Source organism: Pogona vitticeps, chromosome 10, assembly GCF_051106095.1.
Source record: "Pogona vitticeps strain Pit_001003342236 chromosome 10, PviZW2.1, whole genome shotgun sequence".
NCBI lineage: Eukaryota > Metazoa > Chordata > Lepidosauria > Squamata > Agamidae > Pogona > Pogona vitticeps.
The window spans coordinates 16,411,786-16,431,113 of NC_135792.1; the positions used below are offsets into that span (position 1 = coordinate 16,411,786).

Here is a 19,328-nt window from a genome sequence, read left to right on the forward strand (position 1 = left end):
TGTATGAGACAGATAATTATGGGAGCACTCATTGACTGTACAATGGAGGCAAAGTTTAATCTTGAATCTCGGCATATTTATTTAAAATATCTTTCTGTTTAATTATGCAGTCAGCAATTATTGTGGACAGATGCTTTGCTTATCCATACCTGCCAGCTGAGGAGAGCACTTTATTCATAAGATGAAGTGGATTTTAGTCAAAAACATTTTATGCTAGTGTTAGATTTTAAGATTTTTTCCTAAAGGTTTTCTACCAGATTTTTTTTCCTTTTTGTTCAACAATCTAATTTACTCTGGTGGTGACAAGTTTGAAGAAAGACATTTTATTTTTCTGCTGTAATATGCATTAGACCAAGATGTCTACCCCCCAGAAAAATTATACATGGTTTTCTCCCTTCCAAACCTCAGCAACAACTTATGCTAGCTATATGCTGCTGTTATTTGCAATAAACCTCTAATTTTGCCCCCTGAACATGGCAATATCTAGGATGCTTTTTATTTTTGCCTCCCTCCCTGTGAATCAGTAATAATTTACTGATACCTGTTGTTTAGTGATAATACCTGCTCATCTTTTAAAATGTGTCTTCAGTGTGTAAATTTGCATAAGTGTGTAATTGTAAGAGCCATCAAACTGCTACAAAAGTAGAGCACACGTTTGGAGGAGAGGTGGCTGGATTTTTGGCATTCAGGACAACCTCTTCGGGATATGCCACTTTCATGTATATTTTGTATATGTCACAAAATAGAACTAAATGGTCATAACAGTGTGACATAGGAGTTTTTTGGGGGTGGGTGGGAGAAGAGATAATTTGTTGGTTGTTGTTGTTTGGCAATTATCCAGACCCCAGTCCAGGATGCCACAACATTAATACATCTTCACTTATGGTGAGGACAAACACTTGTCTCTGTAGCAGCACAAGTCTTTGGCACTAGTCCAGCTTCCTGTGTCTCACAGCGGCCTCACCAGATACCTCTGGGAAGCCCATGAGATCCCTCCCCTGCATCTGGTGTGTTGAGGTCTCTTCTTTTTAAGCCTGGAGATTATACATCCCCATCACGGCTTGCAACCTGCAATGGACTTTTCCTCCACAAAAAAAACCCTTCCTCTCACATTTCAGTACATATCTGCACATGGCAACACAAAAGCATCTTATAGTTCCAGACAGCACTGAAATATCACAACAGTTTGAAATAGATTTGCAAGAGATGCAAGACTGGGGGTTCAAATTTAAGGCATCCTATTTTGACTTGATCTGATTATGCTAAATTGATAATTTCAGGAGGCAGAGGTGGTGATCCTTTGGCATTTCAGATTTTTTTTTTAGACGACAACTCCCAGAATCCCCAGCATATACTGCCGATGATAAAGGGCTGTGGGAGTTGTAGTCAAAAAAAAAATTGCCATGGCAAAGGCTTGCCCCCTCTACCCCTGGGGCAAAACTACATTGATGTCTTGCCCCAATTCTGCTTGGCCATTTCCTGGGGGGGTGGGGCTAGCCATTCCTTTCTGCTCTTGCACCCCACCCTATTCAAGAGTCTGTGCCAAAGGGAATCGGGGGGTGGGTGGGCAGTCTTTGGCCCTTCTGTCCATAGAAGTCCAGGCCAGCTGATGCAACCTACAACTCCAGTGCCAGGCTCTTAAAGTTCACTAGACTTTTCTTCCAAAGCCTTTTGTCTGTGACGGACTACGACTCCCACAATCCTTTGCTATCCCCTCTTGGCTTCTGGGAGTTGAAGTCCAAAACATCAGGCAAGCCAAAGCAGCTCGACGTCTTGTTTAACTCGCAAGGGCAGCCCAGCCAACCCCTTGGAAAGGCTGTCCTCCCTGCCCTTGCCGGGCTTTGACTTTCCGACACGAGATAGGAGCTTGCCTCACGTACACAGGAAGCAAAGGGTGGAGAGAAGCGGAAGGAAGGAAGGAAGCCAGGCAGGCAGGCAGGCGGTCGGCGTTGCGCTCTCTGTTGCGTCTTCTCCCTTCTCCTCCTCGGAGCGGCGGCGGCTGGCAGATCCTCCCGGAAGGCTGCCTCGGGACATGGGCGATGTCTCCATCCCTCTGCCACCTGCCCTTGCTGGGTCCCGCGTGCATCCGAGCGGCCCGGCCTGCCCTCGGTTTCTGGAAGGGGAAAGCCGGGCCCTCCGACCTCCTGCCGCTTCTTCTTCCCCTGCAGAGAGACCGAGGCCGCCGGGGCATGGCTGCCGCCGCCTCCTCTCCAGAAGCCCCCGGTACGTCGCTGCTCTTTTGACGACCTGCACGGCCCCGTTAATTATTCCGGAGCGCCCAAACAAAACCCTGATTTTATTTCTCCCTCCCCCCCCCCCCCGAGCTTGTTGGGAAGGCGCGAGCGGAAACGCTTCGTAACTTGCACGCCGTTTGCAGACCTTCCGCGAGTGAACCTGCGATCCCGTGCCCGCCACGTGTTTTGGAAGTCCGCCCCCCCCACGGAGGTCTGCGGGGCTTGCTTCCCGGTCGCGACGTGCACGTGGGAGCGTTGCCTCCATCTCTTGCCTTGAGGCTGCGGCTCTGAAAAAGGGCCCGAGCACCGGTGCCCCGAACCGGGCAAGAGCTGCTTTTGTGCAGCCTGGCCCAGGACTGTAACCAGTAGCGTTGTACAGTACAGTACAGTAGTTGTTATGTGTTGTCAACTCGCGAGCCTAATAGGGCTTTCAAGGCAAGTGAGATATTGTACTGTATACAAGGAGTGGTTTTGCCAGTTCCCTTCCCCCAGTGAGTATCCGTGACTTGAGTGGGGATTTGAATCCAGGCTTCCCGATTCCAAATCTGTCACTCTGTGCATTAATTACACCACACTGGGTATCGTAATACAGTACAGTACTTTTATTTTAATGCAATGGGTTCTCAGCTTTTGGCTTTTCAGTGGATCTGAGATTTCAGGGTTGATTCTTCAGGCTTTAGACTTCAAATCTCAGGGAAGGAGATGCCAACAAACTGACAAGTCTGATTTTGGGGGTAATTCTTCTGGCTTCAAGACATAGTACAGTACAGTATTTAGACATGCTAAAAAACACAGTAGAGATGCCGTTACTGGCTTTTAAATTAGCCATAGAGTTTCTGCATTGTCTCACATGCGCACCATTTTGTAACTGTTCCTGAACAGCCCACATCTGTGACGTAACAAGGGCCTAGTTCAGCTTTCAGTTTCCTGCAGTGGCTAACTTTGTGTCTCTGAGAAACCGGCATCTCTGTGACCATTAAAAGTAGGATCGGGAGAGTGAATGTTCATTGTTCCCTAGCAACTTATGTTCCAAAGTAGATTGTGGTGGAATTAGGAAATTTATAGAGTTGCGTATTGTGGTGTTCACAGTTTCTGAAATTGAAATGTGTAATATACCCTGAATGAAAGATTTATTACAAGTAGAACCTGCAACAGAATTTTGCAGTATGAGGTGCTGCATTTCATTTGCACTGCTTACAGATAGTTTTCTGCTGCTGACTCTCCATCCCCCTTTTTTGATCAGCAGCACCTTCCATTGTAATTCGGCTGTTGGTGTTTTCTTAAAGTATTTTTGCAGAACTTTAGTAGTTCCTATTGGCATACAGCAATATACATGCTTCTCCCCTATATTTTATTCTTTCAACAACCCTGTGTTAGTAGGTTAACCTGCGTCCAGTGAGTTTCCTGGATAAATATGGCCTTAAACCCTTGTTGGTCTAACATGGCACTTCCCAACCTACCATTTGGATATTTTGGAGTACAACTCTAATCTTCCTTGACTAGGCTGGTTGTAACTGCTAAGATTAGTGATGGGGATATTCATATTTGTATATGAGTGATCCCACACAACTGGAGTTAACAAGGGTCTGGTGCCTGGGGCCAAACTGTCCACTCATGTGTCTGGCGGCGGCAGTGGCCCCTCTCTTCCTTCCAATTGCTCTGGAGCGCCGATCAGCTCACCACTTGGCAGCCTTGGGGAAGAGAATGGCACTTGGGAGCAATTGGAAGGATGAGTGGGGCCGGTGGCAGCAGACGCATGAATGGACGGTCCAGACCCAGGGGCTGGACCCTTGTCAACTCCAGCTGCATGTGGATATTTGTATTTGTATATGAATACCCCCATGTTTAGCTAAGACATATAGTTCTAAATGTATCAGGGATATCAGTTTTGGAAAAGGCTGTTTGAACGCTCTCTATTCAACACTGTGTTTTTCAGTTTTAGTATTGTTAATATTTAAGCATAATGCCTGTGACAGTCTTTAGAATAACTTCCTGATTACTGTCTTTCTTCCCCCACCCTTAAGGGAAACACCAGCTAAATGGAGGACTGAAGAAGACAGTTGTAAGTATGATATTCCCTGGAAGGGTATAGAATATACTTTAGAAATACATAAAGAGACAGCTGTAGCTTGGAGAAATGCCTCTTTTTGTATTATGACATGAAGAATGCTGGATTGGCATGGTTGCTGGTAAAAGGTTGTAATCTAAGGGTCATTGTACATTTTGAAATGTCAACATGCCAAGATAATGAACTTTTAAGCTTGCACAATGGAAGACATAAATAACCCCAATTCTCTTTTTAAAATGCTTACAGAAGGTTGGTATAAGTACTACCATTCTACAGAGGAGGAGGATGAATGAAACTTTCCAGTGAGATCCTGGCTGAGGCTATGACTACATGGGTTCATACTGTAGGAACTACTGCTGATGTAGAACTGATGAATTTGCTTTTATATCTATATGTATGTGTGTATACTTTCTCTCACTCTTGCTGTCATCTGGCCGAAGGCTACTCTGGGTGATTTTCTTGAAATCTTTTATTTTATTTATTTATTTATTCAATTTCTACTCCGCTTCTCTAGACAACGTCTACTCGGGGCGGCTTACAAAAATTAAAATACATTAAAAACAATGTAGAAAAATAACTAACATAATCATTATTTTCTTGAAATCAAGGGAAATGGGTGAAGTGCCAGAGGATTGGAGGAGGGCTAATGTTGTCCCTGTTTTCAAAAAGGATAAAAAAAGAGGAACCTGGGAACTACAGGCCAGTCAGCCTGACATTAATCCCAGGCAAAATTCTAAAACAGGTTGTAAAGCTGTCATTGTGCAAGCACCTAGAAAACAATGCAATAATAACTAGAAGCCAACACAGATTTGTCAAGAACAAATCCTGCCAAACCAAGTTGATCTTGTTTTTTGATCAGGTCACCTCCCTGACAGACAGAGGGAATGCTGTAGACATAGTATATCTTGACTTGGGAGCTGTTGCTTACTATCTACAAGCAATATGCCGGTTCTTTCTACTGAGTTGTTCCTGTCTGTAGTAAATGTGGCTAGCTGAACAAACCATGAACCTTTGATTCATGCGCTGTTTATCATGATGTGTGAATACAACTGGAGCTGGCTTTCTGGCTTGCCTCTTCCCTTGACAAACCAGACAAATAACTCTAGATAGCTCTCAAACTTGGGCCCCCTGAGATTGTTGGACTTCAACTTCTAGAAGTCCCAGATAGCATGACCAGTGGTGAAGATGTCTGGGAGCTGTAGTATTAACAACTTTGGGATAGGGGCGGAGACAGGTTTGAACCTGCTGAAAAGTGACAGGGGGCATGTGGCCAGCAGGCAGGCTTTGTGACTCCATATCCTTCCTTTTTCTGCAAAAAATGAATTATAACTCGTGAAAGCTTCCAAGAATCATGCTTTAAACAAGTTATAGTTCCTTGCACCATTTAATACCACAAAACATTGCTTTTTCAAAACTAGACGTAGACTTCCAGGTTTCAAAGCTGGAGGTAGAATTCTGGTTTCATTCCCCCCCTCAATGCATTTTGGGGCATATGTGAGGGTCCCAGGCACTCCTGTACCTGCCAGAGCTGGTCACTCAGCCAGGGTTATTTCTTTGGTTTGTGAGGGATAAGACTTCCATCTTGGTTTGTTGTTTGTTTATCTGCGCTTGGTTGTCTATCTGCTCCTTCACATGGGACTAGCCAACATGCAGCAGCATAATGATGTCAGAATTCAATGCTCCTATTATAGGAGCGTTGCTCCTTAGTTTGCTATTTTATATTTTTGAAAAAGCTTCTCCCTCAAAGTTCCTACTTCCCCCTCATGTGTGTAGAATGGTGCTGCGCTGGCTGCAGAAGAAAATAGGCACTTAAAGCATTGAGATTGCTACTATGATTTAAATGTATGATGTAAAAAGTGGGGGAATGAGCATGAAGACCATAGGCCTTTATTTGAAGTCAAAAGTTCCTAACAACTGGATGTTAAATATGTACAGAAATATGTGGGTTGCTTGGGAGGGTAAGTGTCTTCAGTGTTTAAGTGTCATTATAAAAAAAATGCTAACTTTGCATATATGTTGCTATTTTTATTTAACATTGCAACCTTAATTGTTTTGGGGTTTTTTTTCCACTAGATTTGCATCGAGGGGAACATTGCAAGTGGGAAAACAACATGCCTGAATTATTTTGCTAAAAACACTAGGATTGAGGTGAGGCATTTGAGATTTCTGATAAATTTGTAAGAGTTTTCTGTTTATTGTTTTTAACAATAAAACTAAAACAATGAAAACTAAATAAAAACTAAATAAGAACATTTAATTATGAAGCCTACTTCTCTGGGTAAACTTGCGTAGAATTTAGCTTAAGATGTTATTTGAATTTTGTTTACCTTTAATATATTTGAATTCCTTATGGTGGTGAAAGGTGAGTTGAGAAGGCGCTCGGGTGTGATTGGCTAGCTGTGTTATAACTCTGTAATATAACTGTATATATAGCTGACTATATTATAAATACAAATGATATTTTCTTCATACCTATATAGTTTCTAAGGTAGGTCATTGAGTTGAAACTGAGGTTGCAGGTTTGATTCTCCACTGTGCCTCCTGAGAGGTGAGCCAACCTGTGTGGCCTTGGGCAGGCTATAAGATCTCGGAGCATAACGAGTAGAAGAGAATGGTTGACCATTTCTGAGTGCTCTGTACCTAGAAAACCCTAGAAAGAGTTGCCATAGGCTGGAAACCATTTGACAACATGCAATAGTTATTGCATTTTTTCTAGTAGGGTGGATAAAAAGATCAATTCATTCATTCATTCATTCATTCATTCATTCATTCATTCATTCATTTATTTATTTATTTATTTATTTATTTATTTATTTATTTATTTTATTTCTATCCCGCCTATCTGGACATATTAGCCCATTCTAGGCGGCTTACAATAAAAAACCAATATAATTTTAAAAACATTGCACCTAAACTAAGGTAGAAATCAAAGAAAGATATAGGAAAGGAAAGATCGTCAGGACTTTTATGTTGGGAAGGCCTGCCTATACATCAATGTTTTTAGTTGTTTCTTAAAAATGTCCAGCGAGGGAGCCGCGCGAATCTCAGGAGGTAAGTTGTTCCAGAGACGAGGAGCCACCGCCGAGAAGGCCCGATTTCTGGTCTTTTCCTTCCGGGCCTCTCTCGGCATTAGGCTCCTCAGCCTCACCTCCTGGCTCGCACGAGTGACACGGGTAGATCTTGGTGGGAGAATTTAATCCATCCTGGTTTCTAGACTAGAGGGGTGAGAGGAAATACTTGTGCAGAGCGCTCATCAGGGGCCCAGATCTGACTTTTGAAACTCAGTCATCAATTGTGGGCTGACCACATTCTTCACTGGTTGCTTGATCTTTCACTTTTACTTGAACTCCCATAATCCACTAGAGTGCTTTTTTTAAAAAGTCTGAATTTGAGCAATTAGTGCACAGCACTAAACCTCTGTGAACAGCAGTCTGTCCCTTTCCAGGCAATTCTTGCGGGAGAGGAAGGGGTTGGCAGAAAGAGAAAGAAAAGAGGGTAGCACAAAGAGAGAGAAAAAGATGATCTACTTGCTTTTGGTTCTGGCCTTGTCTGTGGCAGAGAATGTGACTCAGAAAAAGTTGCCTGTTTTTCCTGTTCTTGGCCGTTCAGATAAGTGAAGTTATAGTATCTATTAGCAGATGAAAATTTCTTGTACTGGAAATAGTCTTTAAAACCCCGCAAACATCATATTTCAAACTCAGGTGTTGACTGAACCAGTATCTAAATGGAGGAATGTTCATGGGCATAACCCTTTGGTAAGTTCCAAGGATTAATTTTTATTACTATTTCAGTGACATCATTTTGTCATCTCAGTTCTCTGAATACTGTTTTTCGAATTGCTGAAATGGCACCACCAACACAGGTGGATGCTACCAGCAGGTTTAAGGGAAATTCAGAATTTTAGAGCATGTTCAGCAGGGCATGGATCCTGACAGACAGGTGAAGAGGGATGAGACACGGAGGGTTGAAATGGAGTGGAGGCTCTGGAATCCTCAGCAGCACCTCTCCATACTGCAACATGTTGTTGTTTTTACTTGTATCTTTGACTATAACAGCATGTAGATAGTGAGAATACAATTCAAAAACAACCTGGATAAAAATGATATTTTTCTGTACATCAGGGCTTAATGTACCAAGATGCAACCCGGTGGGGAATAACATTACAAACATATGTGCAGCTTACTATGTTGGACCAGCACACAAGACCGATGGTATGTTTGAGATGTTTTTTCTTTCCTTTGGTGCTAGAATTCTCATTCCTGAATGAAACAAGGGCTTAGTATGTATAAATTGATCTTTCCCATTCTCATCTTGTACTACCATTACTTGCTTCTTTTTCGTCTCCCATGATGAGTCCTCCCTTGTTGAAGTTTAAACTGTTCACTCTCTGTGGCAGCCAAATACTTAATTTAAATGGTTAAAAGGTAAAAATACTACACAGCTCTTGAAATTTTAATTTGCAGATTTCTCCCGTAAGAATGATGGAGAGGTCAATTCACAGTGCAAAATACATTTTTGTAGAAAACCTGTATCGAAGGTACAGTATCCAGCATTTTATTTTGTTTTATTTTTAAAGCTTGCTTTGTGTTGAGATTTAACTTGCACTTTATTTCTGAAATTTTGCTATGCTTTGTTAACCAACTTAATCTATTCTGATGGTTTTTGACTCTTTTAAGAAAAACAGCTAAGCTAAATGCAGTTAATTAAAATGTTAATGAAGATGGTAAAAAAGGTGAATTGTAGATCAAATAAAGCTCTCAGTCTCACAATAAATCTGTTCCTTTTTTTAAAAAAAAGGAGAAGTCTTGTATTTATGGCATGTGGAGAATATTGGCTAAATTCAGCAGCTTAACCTATCAAAATGAATTGGACTTCTAAACCACAGGGAACATAAGCTCCATTGATTTCAGTGGATCTACAGTGTTTGGGGCTAATCTTGGATCTAGCCCTGTAATCTGAATAAGGGTGCCCTATAGCAGTGGTTGGCAGCTTTAGCAGATTGGTGGGCTAATTTTCTGCCTGATCCATCAAACATTGAAAAAGAGGGAGGAAGGGGGGGGGGGAGAGAGAGAGAGAGAAGTTAGAAATGAACAGAAATTTACTTCCAGTTTTGAAAAGTGGTATTTTGGAGGTGTTAAATAGTGTGTGGGAAGGCGCGTACAGTACAATGTATTTAAAGGCAAATTGCATCTTTGGGAAGTTTCCAGGACCCATAATGCAATCTCTGGAAGATTTGCGGGGGGGGGGCACACTTCTTCCCACTCCCCGTTCAAGAAGTCTGGATGTGAAGGGCCAGTAAAAACAGCATTGGCGGAGCCACATGCTGTCCCACGGCCACTCTTGGCCCAATCCTGCCCTGTAACAAGAGCCACATTCTTCTCAGTTGGCGTCCGACACCCATTTTGACTGTGTCAGTCATATGTAGCTCAAACGCTCAAGTTAACTGTTGTCGCCTAGCTAATAATGTGTTTTGTTTTTCTTGGCTATTCCTCCTAAGTAAATTTCCCCCTGATTCCCAAAGGTCTGAGAACTAGACAATTTTCTGTCCTAAAAGCAGAGGGAAATCGGAAATCTACTTGTTAATCCACAAGGTGGCATCTGTGCTACATTGTCTCCAGTGAAATATATGTGGATTTGATTATGCAGATATATAATACCGTAGAAAAGTGCATCATTTGTCTCAGTACTTGAGAAACAAAGATGCATTTATCAGTTTTCCAATCACTTTTTTCTTTGGTTTTTAAAACATTAGTTTGATCCCAGTCCAACTTTGTGTGTGTGTATGGGGTAGAATTTGGAGGTACTGACACTTGTATGGTGTTGGAAGCCATGCATTAAAAAAATTATAAGCAAAGAGTTTTGAGATGGAGCAGTCTTAGTTTTTGTGTGCTTTTACTGTATCCGTGAAGTAATATGGAATTTTGGTTTTTGAATGCATGACTGAAAACCACAGTGCAGCAAGTCTAATATCTTTTGTTGCATTTCAAAATGTTTAGTGCTTTTGATAGGATTAAGATGGGAAATCAACATCTTACATTTATTTATTTATTTACTTACTTACTTACTCTATAGTGAAGAACATGGTGTCGTTTGCCTTCATGAATTCCTCAGTTACGTAAATTACATAGTGATCTTTTCTTTTTCTTTTTATGTATATTTATTTGGATTTTTTGTGAAGAAAATTAACAGTCTCCAAGATACAATAATCAAAAGATAACATCCATCCATATTTACAGGGCATGCTTTTCTAGAGATTTGCATTGATAGTAAGTTGGGAATTTGATGCAGTTTGTATTGGCATATTCAGTATGACGTGTTACATACCAGTCATTTGGATTGTTCAGAGTTCTCAAAGTTGCAGGCCCTTAATATTTTTTTATCTATATTATTTTGAACAGCCTTATAAATAAGTCAGCAAGGTAATTATGCAGCATTATTTTTAACCAGTCTGCCAGGAGATCCTTCCTGTTATTGTTTCTCTCCCACTGGAGATGTTATGCCTATTTTGATTTTGAATGTGGCAATTCCAAACTTTGTTGTGCTCCATGCAAACCAATCTCCCAGGTTCCTTAGCTGAAACATTATTCTCCTTCCTGTGGATTCTCCAGATCACTTATATTATCTTGAATGATCAGCAATATTTGAAAAATGTGTATTTTTTGTTTCTCTTTATATAACCAAAATGTTGCAGCTTTCTGCATTTTATAACCAGAATCTTACCACTGTAGTGCACTGTAGTGTGTAAAGGCAAGCACAAGCAATGGGGATATTTTTGTTGCGGACCTGGCCCTCCCTTCGTTATGACTTGTTCCCTCAATTGGGCATACAATGGCCAGCTGTTTGTGCAATTGTCTTTACACAGGCAGTTTGGCTTGCATGTGTGTGGTTATTTGTATTTAGTCATTCATCTTAGCGCTTCTTGATTCACAGTCCTCTTGATCCAAGAATTTATTAGCATCTTGCAATAAATCAACATTTCAAATGCCTTTGTCTTCTTTTAGTTGCCTATGTTAAAACTCTTCAATTGGCATGGAATTGAAGAGTTTTAACATAGGCAACTAAAAGAAGACAAAGGCATTTGATGTTGTAATCCTCTTTGTGTTTTCTGTCACCTGATTTTCAGCTTTCATTGTAGCTTTTTAATTGCTAAATACTGTAAGTTGTTAATTATGTGAATAGTGTTGAAAACCTTTGTTTGCAGTCACTGGCAGTCTTGAAGTCATTGGAAAAAACCATACAAAATGCTTCTCTGGTTCCAGTTCCCTCTCTTTACATCCAGGTTTGGGTAAAAGGGCACACACCCTCAGGATTTTATTTTGGGGCAGGGGAGATAATATTTAAAAAATTGTGCCATGATGAACAAGGACTGAGCAATTTAAGAACGTGACCCCCAGAAATAATCTTGAACAGGCAGGACAAATGTACTACAAAATTGTTGTACAAAAGTGCTCCCTAAGTTCTGCTCATTCAACAGTTTACTTGATTTTTCATGACACTCTAAACCATAATTATTTAGGTGAGCCTAAGAAAACCCCACCCCAAAACAAAAGAAAACCAGACTGTTCTGTAACATGATCCCTGAAGAGTTAAGATTTTGCGCAATGAGTTACAGTTAGGTTCCACACATTGAAGTTTCTGTTTAGCTGTGTTCTCTACCAGCTGAAAAGCACAGATATATTTGAAAGGGTATTTTTCCATAGAAGTGATACAGTCATGTGTTTCATACGTATATCATATCTGCATGTTTCTTATCTGTTACAGTGGAAAAATGCCAGAAGTGGATTATGTGGTATTGACAGAGTGGTTTGAGTGGATCATAAAAAACATGAATGTTTCAGTTGATCTGATAGGTAAAGTGGAGATTTGTTGTTACTGTTTTTGTTTTAAAATGAATGCATTTCTGTAGCCAAATCCCTAGTGAATCCATAAACTGGCCAGCCATGGCAGTTTACATTATATTTAAAAGGGCTAGCATGTAATGGAGCCACGATGTGTTGCACCTCTCTTTTCAAATGAATATTTTTGTAGGTAATGGGATTTACCTTTTTATATACAGTCATGGCCAAAGATATTGGCATCCTTGGAATTCTGTCAGAAAATGCAACTCTTCTCTCAGAAAATTGTTGCAGTTGCAAATATTTTGATACTCACATGTTCATTTTTTTGGTTTGCGTTGGAACAACACACACACACAAACAGAGAGGAAAATTCATTTCTGATACAATCCCACACAGAAACCCAAAAATGCACTAGCCAAAATTATTGGCACCCTGTCTAAATTGTAAGAAATAATTGCTTTTCAAGCACGTGATGCTCCTATAATTTGTATTTAGACACACCTGTCAAAAGAGGTGTGGGCAATATAGTAATCACACTTGCAACCAGTTAAGATGGAGAAAAGTTGACTCAACCTTTGTGTTGTGTGTGACACTGAGCATGGAGAAAAGAATGAAGTGTAAAGAGTTGTCTGTGGATTTGAGAGATAAATTGTGGAAAAACATTAACAATCTCAAGGCTACAAGTCCATGTCCATATATCTTAATGTTCCTGTGTCCACTGTGTGCAATACCACGAAGAGGTTTACAGCCCATGGCACTGTAGCTAACCTCCCTTGACATGGACGGAAGAGCAAAATTACTGAAAAATTACTTTGTTCGAATGGTGGATATAGAACCCAGATTAACTTCCCAACAAATTCAAGCTGATCTGCAGACACAGGGTACAACAGTGTCAGCTCGCGCTATCGGTTGCTTTCTGAACGAAAAGGGTAGTAGAACCAGGAGGACACCACTGCTGACACGAAGGCATAAAAAAGCAAGACTGGAGTGTGCCAAAACTTATGTGACAAAAGCACAGTCCTTCTGGGAGAACGTACTGTGGACAGATGAGACAAAAGTAGAGGTTTTTGGTCAAGGACATCATGAGACTGTTTACAGAAAAAGAAATGAGGCATTCAAAGAAAAGAACACAGTCCCTACAGTCCAACATGGTGGAGGTTCAAAGGTGTTTTGGGGTCGTTTTGCTGCTTCTGGTACTGGATGCCTGTGTGAACGTTATCATAAATCCGATGATTACCAAAGACTTTTGGAGTGCAACGTAGTGGCCAGTGTCAGAAAGCTGCGTCTCCACCGGAGGTTATGGGTCTTCCAGCAGGACAATGACCCAAAACACACTTCAAAAAGCACTCAGAAATGGTTACAAACAAAGCGCTGGAGAGTTCTGAAATGGCCAGCAATGAGTCCAGATCTGAATCCCATAGAAAACCTGGGGAGAGATTTTTAAAATAGCAGTTGGGAGAAGGCATTGTTAAAATCAGAAGGCCCTGGAGTAGTTTGCGAAAGAAGAGTGGTCCAAAATTCCAGTAGAGAGGTGTAAGAAACTCATTCACAGTTACAGGAAGTGACTGATTTCAGGTATTTTTTCGAAAGGGTGTTAGATTTAGATTAGGCATCCTTCGGTCTCAAGAGACTATGGTAACATGCTCTGTATGTAGGACTTGGAACAGTATCTAGTGTTGCTGAGAAGGCCAATTCGAGAGTGACAATCCCTTCCACACTGAAGACAAATACAATCTGTCCCCTGTCCAGCTCCCTGGTTTTGCTGGTTTCGGGACCGCCTCTTTGCCTCGGCCTGCTGGACAAGGGTCTCTTCAAATTGGGAGAGGCCGTGATGCACCGCCTGCCTTCAGGCTGAATGCTCAGATGTCAAGGTTTCCCATCTGTTGAGGTCCACTCCTAAGGCCTTCAGATCCCGCTTGCAGATATCCTTGTATCGCTGCTGTGGTCTCCAAATATTAAGGGTGCCAATAATTTTGGCCAGTGCATGTGTGTGTGTGTGTTGTGTGTGTACTGTGTGTGTGTACTCTCTCTCTCTCTCTCTCTGTATAATGACTTTAGATTGTTACCCCCACAACTTTTTTTAGTGTACGAAGTAACTACACATTTAGTCATGCTTGGAGTCTTTGTAAGATGTGGTAGGGGATTTTCATCAAAAAAGCAGTGGACATGGAGAAAGTATTTGCCATCTCCCCAGCATTACTTCTTTCTTCATGTGCACATTTGTTTATTGTTTACACTTATATCCTGCCTTTTCACCAGTGTAGTCAAGGCAGCGTATGTGGTTCTCTGCCTTCCCATTTTATATTTGCAGGAACTCTGTGAGAGAGGAGAGGTTGTGTGAGAGTAACTGGCCCAGGATGACCTTTTTGAGTGCATGGCTTAGTGGAGATATGAGCCTGGATCTTCTAAGCCCCAGTACAATACTCTAACCATTATCATGCAGCCAGAGGGGCATTTTTGTACACTCCCCTGGCACCTTTGATGCACGTCTACATCGTCCAAGATTTAAAAATTGTTTTGAAAAAACGATCTGCTCAGGAAGTCTCCTCATGCCTCCTAGAGAGCATGGGAGACTAATTTGGCTATGAGTTGAGAGTCTCCTCAGCACTCCAGTGGTCTTGTCACTCTGCAATTTTTCTTTTAAAAGTATTTTATGGTGTTTGAAGGGCCATAAAGGCCAGGGGGCTTTTTTAGTTTAACCAGTTTAAAAAAAAAACACCTTTTGTAGCAACATTTACAAAAACCTGATGATAAAATAATGTAATATACAAATTAGCCTTTGTAACCGTGCTTTGTCAGGCTTCTAGTAAATCTCCAAAAATGGTCCATGGTTGCACTGAAATGGCCACCCCTGCTCTAATGACTATACAGCATAGTTTTACAATCAAATAAATGCATCAGGGCTCCCCTTCCATGCATTGTGTTAACTCCTGAGGTGAACATACCCAAATGATGCACATATGGTACGTGACCGAAGTGCTAGGGTTATTCCTTTCTGAAGATTCAGAAGTTGGGTGGGAGTCCAGTCACACCTTAATAGACTTTTCCCTTTCTCTTCCTCTCTCCCTTTCTTTCTCATGACAGTTTACCTACAAACCTCTCCGGAGAGGTGTTTTGAAAGACTCAAACGGCGGTGCCGGGAAGAGGAAAAAGTCATTCCTATGGTAAGGAGATCACTCTCTTCTAATGAACAACTTTGTGTTTATGGAAGTGTAGAGTTTTGGAATATAATCTGGTAGCAAGATGCCATTGATAATACTCTATTATATTTCAAACAAAACTGGTATTAGATATGCGGAGGAACATTTTTCTAGATGAACCACATTTACTTTTGTGCATTTCAGCCCAGTTCAATTAATCTGGTGTTTTTGTGCTATATTGGTTCTTGTTGTTTATTATACTGTATTTTTCCATGTATAAGACTATACTTTTGTCTAAAATCTTTAAACTAAAAATTGAGGGTCGTCTTATACACGGAAGTAAGCTGAGGAGGAAAAACAAGTGGAGGGGGGAAAGCAGGGATCAAAGTGATCCTGCAGGGCTTTGATCCCTGCTTTCTCCTCTACTTGCTAAGCCTTAGCAAAAGGAAAGCAGGGATCAAAGTGCTGCAAAATCGCTTTGATCTCTGCTTGCTAAGTCCCATGGGGCTTAGCAAAAGGAGGGGGGAAGGATCAAAGCAATCCTATGGCTGTATAAGGAGGAAAGGGATCCAGATGATTGTGCAGTCATGGAATTGCTTTGATCCCTTTCCCCCTCCTTTTGCTAAGCCCCACGGGGCTTATCACAAAGGGAGAAAGCAGATGAATGCCATCCTGCAGCACTTTGATCCTTTTTACCCTACATTTGCTAAGCCCCATTTAGATTTCTTAATTTTGGGTTAGAAAAGTGGGGGGGTGTGTCTTATACATGGGGGCGTCTTATACACAGAAAGATATGGTAGTTGTGTTTCTATCCTTATTACATACAAAATATCCTTTAATATTGTTATTCTTGTAGTAGCATCTATTTACACATATCCCAGGGTGTGCATACTCCATTTTAGTCCGTATTAACTGCTGACAACCAGGGCGGATTTGATTTAAATCAAATTGATTAAAAACACAATTTAAATTTTATAAAATGGTTTTTGGTTATTAAAATAGTTTGATTTTTTAAAAAAATAATTGATTTCCATCTACCTTGCTAACAATTGAACTAGATACCCAATTGGTTTGATTCTTATTTTATTCTTCAAAAGAGCTAACCAAGTTAAAAGGCATCAGCTTTGACTGCTCTACTTTTTGCAGTCAAAGAATATCAAGTAGAATAAAGCAAATTCATCACTAATGAAATTGCATTGCAACCCAAATTCAGATTTATACAAAAATCTATTTCCTTCCCCTTTTTTGATAGGAATATTTAGAAAGTATTCATCAGCTCTATGAAGACTGGCTCATAAAGCAAACACTGTTTAAAGTTCCTGCTCCAGTGCTTGTAAGTGTATTTTCACCATTTTCTTGTGAAGAAGGATAGGAAAGTTTATCTGTATATTTGTGTAAATATATAATCACAGCTTCTTTTGGATTACAACTCTTTCTGTCCTGTCCTATTTTTCATTCTGACACGGGGTTATGGAAGATGTAGTTTGAAATTTCTGGAGGACACCAGCTTGCCTACCCATTTTAAGCAATATCCCTCCTCCTGCCAAATGTATTAAAGGTTTTATAAAATTGAAGGCATTAAAGGATATGTGATTAATCAGCTACAGGGCAAGAACTCTTGTCTGCATTTATATGTTGCTCTTTGTTCCACCTTAATGAACTGTGCAGCCCATTTGCTCCCATTTTCCTCCCCCCTTTGCAAAAAAGGGTCAACTAACCAGGAAGAGGTAGATTCTATAGATAGATTTCAACTTGAAATCTGAAATTGATTTCTTTCTTTTCATTTATGCTTTGCCTTTCCACTTACAGAGTAGTAGTCAAGGCATGTTATATTCCTCACAAACGAATTAAAAAACAAAAAATTAATCACAAAACCATTAAACTGTAAAACCAACCCCACCATAAAAACTATCAAAATCAACTAAATATATAGTTAAAACAACACAGCAGAGCAGATTGAACGTTGTATTCCACTTTAAAAAGGCATGTTTTTATACCTTTCTTAAAAGCAGTCAGAATGGCAACTGACGAACTTCGAAGGTAGTGCATTCCTCAGTCTGGAAGCACAGAGGAGAAAGCCCTCTCCTGCACGCCTGATGGGCAAACCTCTGCTAATGCTGATATTGTTAAGAGGGTGCGTCTCCTGAAAATCTCAACAGTCCCTTATTAGCATTTAGATGGCCAGCATAGGACTGTATAAGGCTTTAAAAGTTAAAAACAACTGCTTCTAGTGTGTGGCTGGTAGGATGAATGATCCCCCAAAAATCTGGGTGGTACAAAGTTGCAGGAGGCTGCTCTAGAGGATGTTGGACTACATTTCCCATTGTTCCTTGCCATTGCACAGGCCTTAGCTGATGGGACCCAGCAACAACTCTAGAAATGAGACAAGTTTCAACCCTGAGTAAGAAGGAGTATGCCCTGCCACTCGCTGCTAGACAAGTTGGGAAGTTTCCCTTGAGATATTGTGAAGCAGTGCCTTAAAAATTCAAATAGAAGTAGCATTACGGTCTATGTTGAGTGTCATTGCCAACAGGTTTTCAGAGAAGCATTTTAATGCTTGGTTTCTTGTTTTGAAGGTACTTCCAGCTGATCATGACCTACAGGATATGATGGAAAAGTATGAAGAAAACCAAGACCGAATACTAACCCTGTGCAATATGCAGCATCGTCTGTAGAAATAGATGCATCATATTATGTGCAGTTTAGTGATTTCTCAGGTTGTAGCACTAATCTGAAGACCTATGCGTTCTGCATCTATGAGTTTCTGAGCTTTTGTCCCCACATGAAGGTTGAACAACTGAGAAGGCCACCTCTAGGGCTTGTGAGCCCTTGGCCACATTCCAAGAGGTTCTCTGGATTGGGGCCTAGGTCCAGGATGAGTTTCAAAACATTATCTTTTGTGTACTACAACTCCCAGGATGGCCACTTAGTGTAGTGGCTGACCATGCTGACTGGGGGATTTGGCAGGCTGTAGTCTAAAAAGAGAATGGTTTTTCCAAGCCATGGACCTTCATAAAATGATCCTTTCATGCATCTCTGAATCTTAATGAGTTTTCGTTTGAAAACCCAAGAGCTTCAAGTGCAGTAAGTCTCCACACGAGGGGATGGGTTTCAGGTGGAAATAAAACTTGCCTGTGTCGGCTCTTTTCTACCCTCCCCCTTTATTCTGTAGTTCAAATACTTTTTCTGCTCAGTCCCCAAACAGCTTTGCGAAATTAAAAGAAAAGTGTAGAGGTTTGTCTGAGGGATGATGTCTAGGCGGAAAAACCAAGAAGGAAAAAAACAACAACTGAGCACATAGGTGTCCCTAGACTTACCATGTATTTCTCTCCCTAAATAACATGTTTTCTGTAAACTAGTTTTTAACACAACACTTTTTTCCCCTGTTGGATGAAAAGACATTTAAAATTTGCATATTTCCCGCTCTTCTAGTTATATATATTGTTTACTCCTGTTACTACCAAATACTGTGTGTTTTCACAGTTTGATGCAAAGTCTGCTTTTTGAGAGGGCCTGTGTAAAATGTAATACATGTATAAGTCTTACTGTTATTTAATCATAATCTATTTGAAGAAAAGCTGGGAGGTAGCGTTGCAAAGAAAACCCATATAGTACCAATAGATAAGTGGTTTTAGAGACATTGTGTTTGTCTTTAACTTAGAATTTTTTTCCTTTTGCAAGTGGTATGTACAGATTATATCAGTCCAGAACACAATTTGTGGTCATGTTCAGCCTCTTTGGGTAACACTCCAGGACATCAGTTCTGTCTTTATTGTGAGTTTTTCCTCTTGTTACTGTTAACCACAGAATCACTGTGATTAATTTCTCATCAGTGTGCCTCCGCTGAGACAATGTGGTATAATGGTTAGCGTGTGTAAGGCCACTTCTAGGGGTTGGGGCTATGCTCACAAACCTCTGAGGATTACACCATTACCCCCAAATTAATTTTCTTGAAAACATTTTTAACTTAATACAGTGGGGTCTTGACTTACGAACGGCCCGAGTTAAGAACATTTTGACTTACGAACCACTCTCATAGGAAAATATT

At 40.7% G+C, this 19,328-nt stretch overlaps 1 protein-coding gene across 1 annotated transcript; it reads left to right on the top strand.

Annotated features, from left to right (window-relative positions):
* The first annotated feature begins 1,751 nt into the window (after positions 1-1,751).
* On the top strand, positions 1,752-18,995 carry TK2 (thymidine kinase 2). The gene is made up of 10 exons (XM_072980785.2): positions 1,752-2,223; positions 4,259-4,296; positions 6,376-6,450; positions 8,004-8,057; positions 8,424-8,513; positions 8,766-8,839; positions 12,064-12,152; positions 15,225-15,304; positions 16,533-16,613; positions 17,857-18,995. The coding sequence occupies exons 1-10, from the start codon at positions 2,040-2,042 to the stop codon at positions 17,953-17,955; spliced, it is 864 nt and encodes a 287-aa protein (XP_072836886.2). The 5' UTR covers positions 1,752-2,039; the 3' UTR covers positions 17,956-18,995.
* Positions 18,996-19,328: the final 333 nt, after the last annotated feature.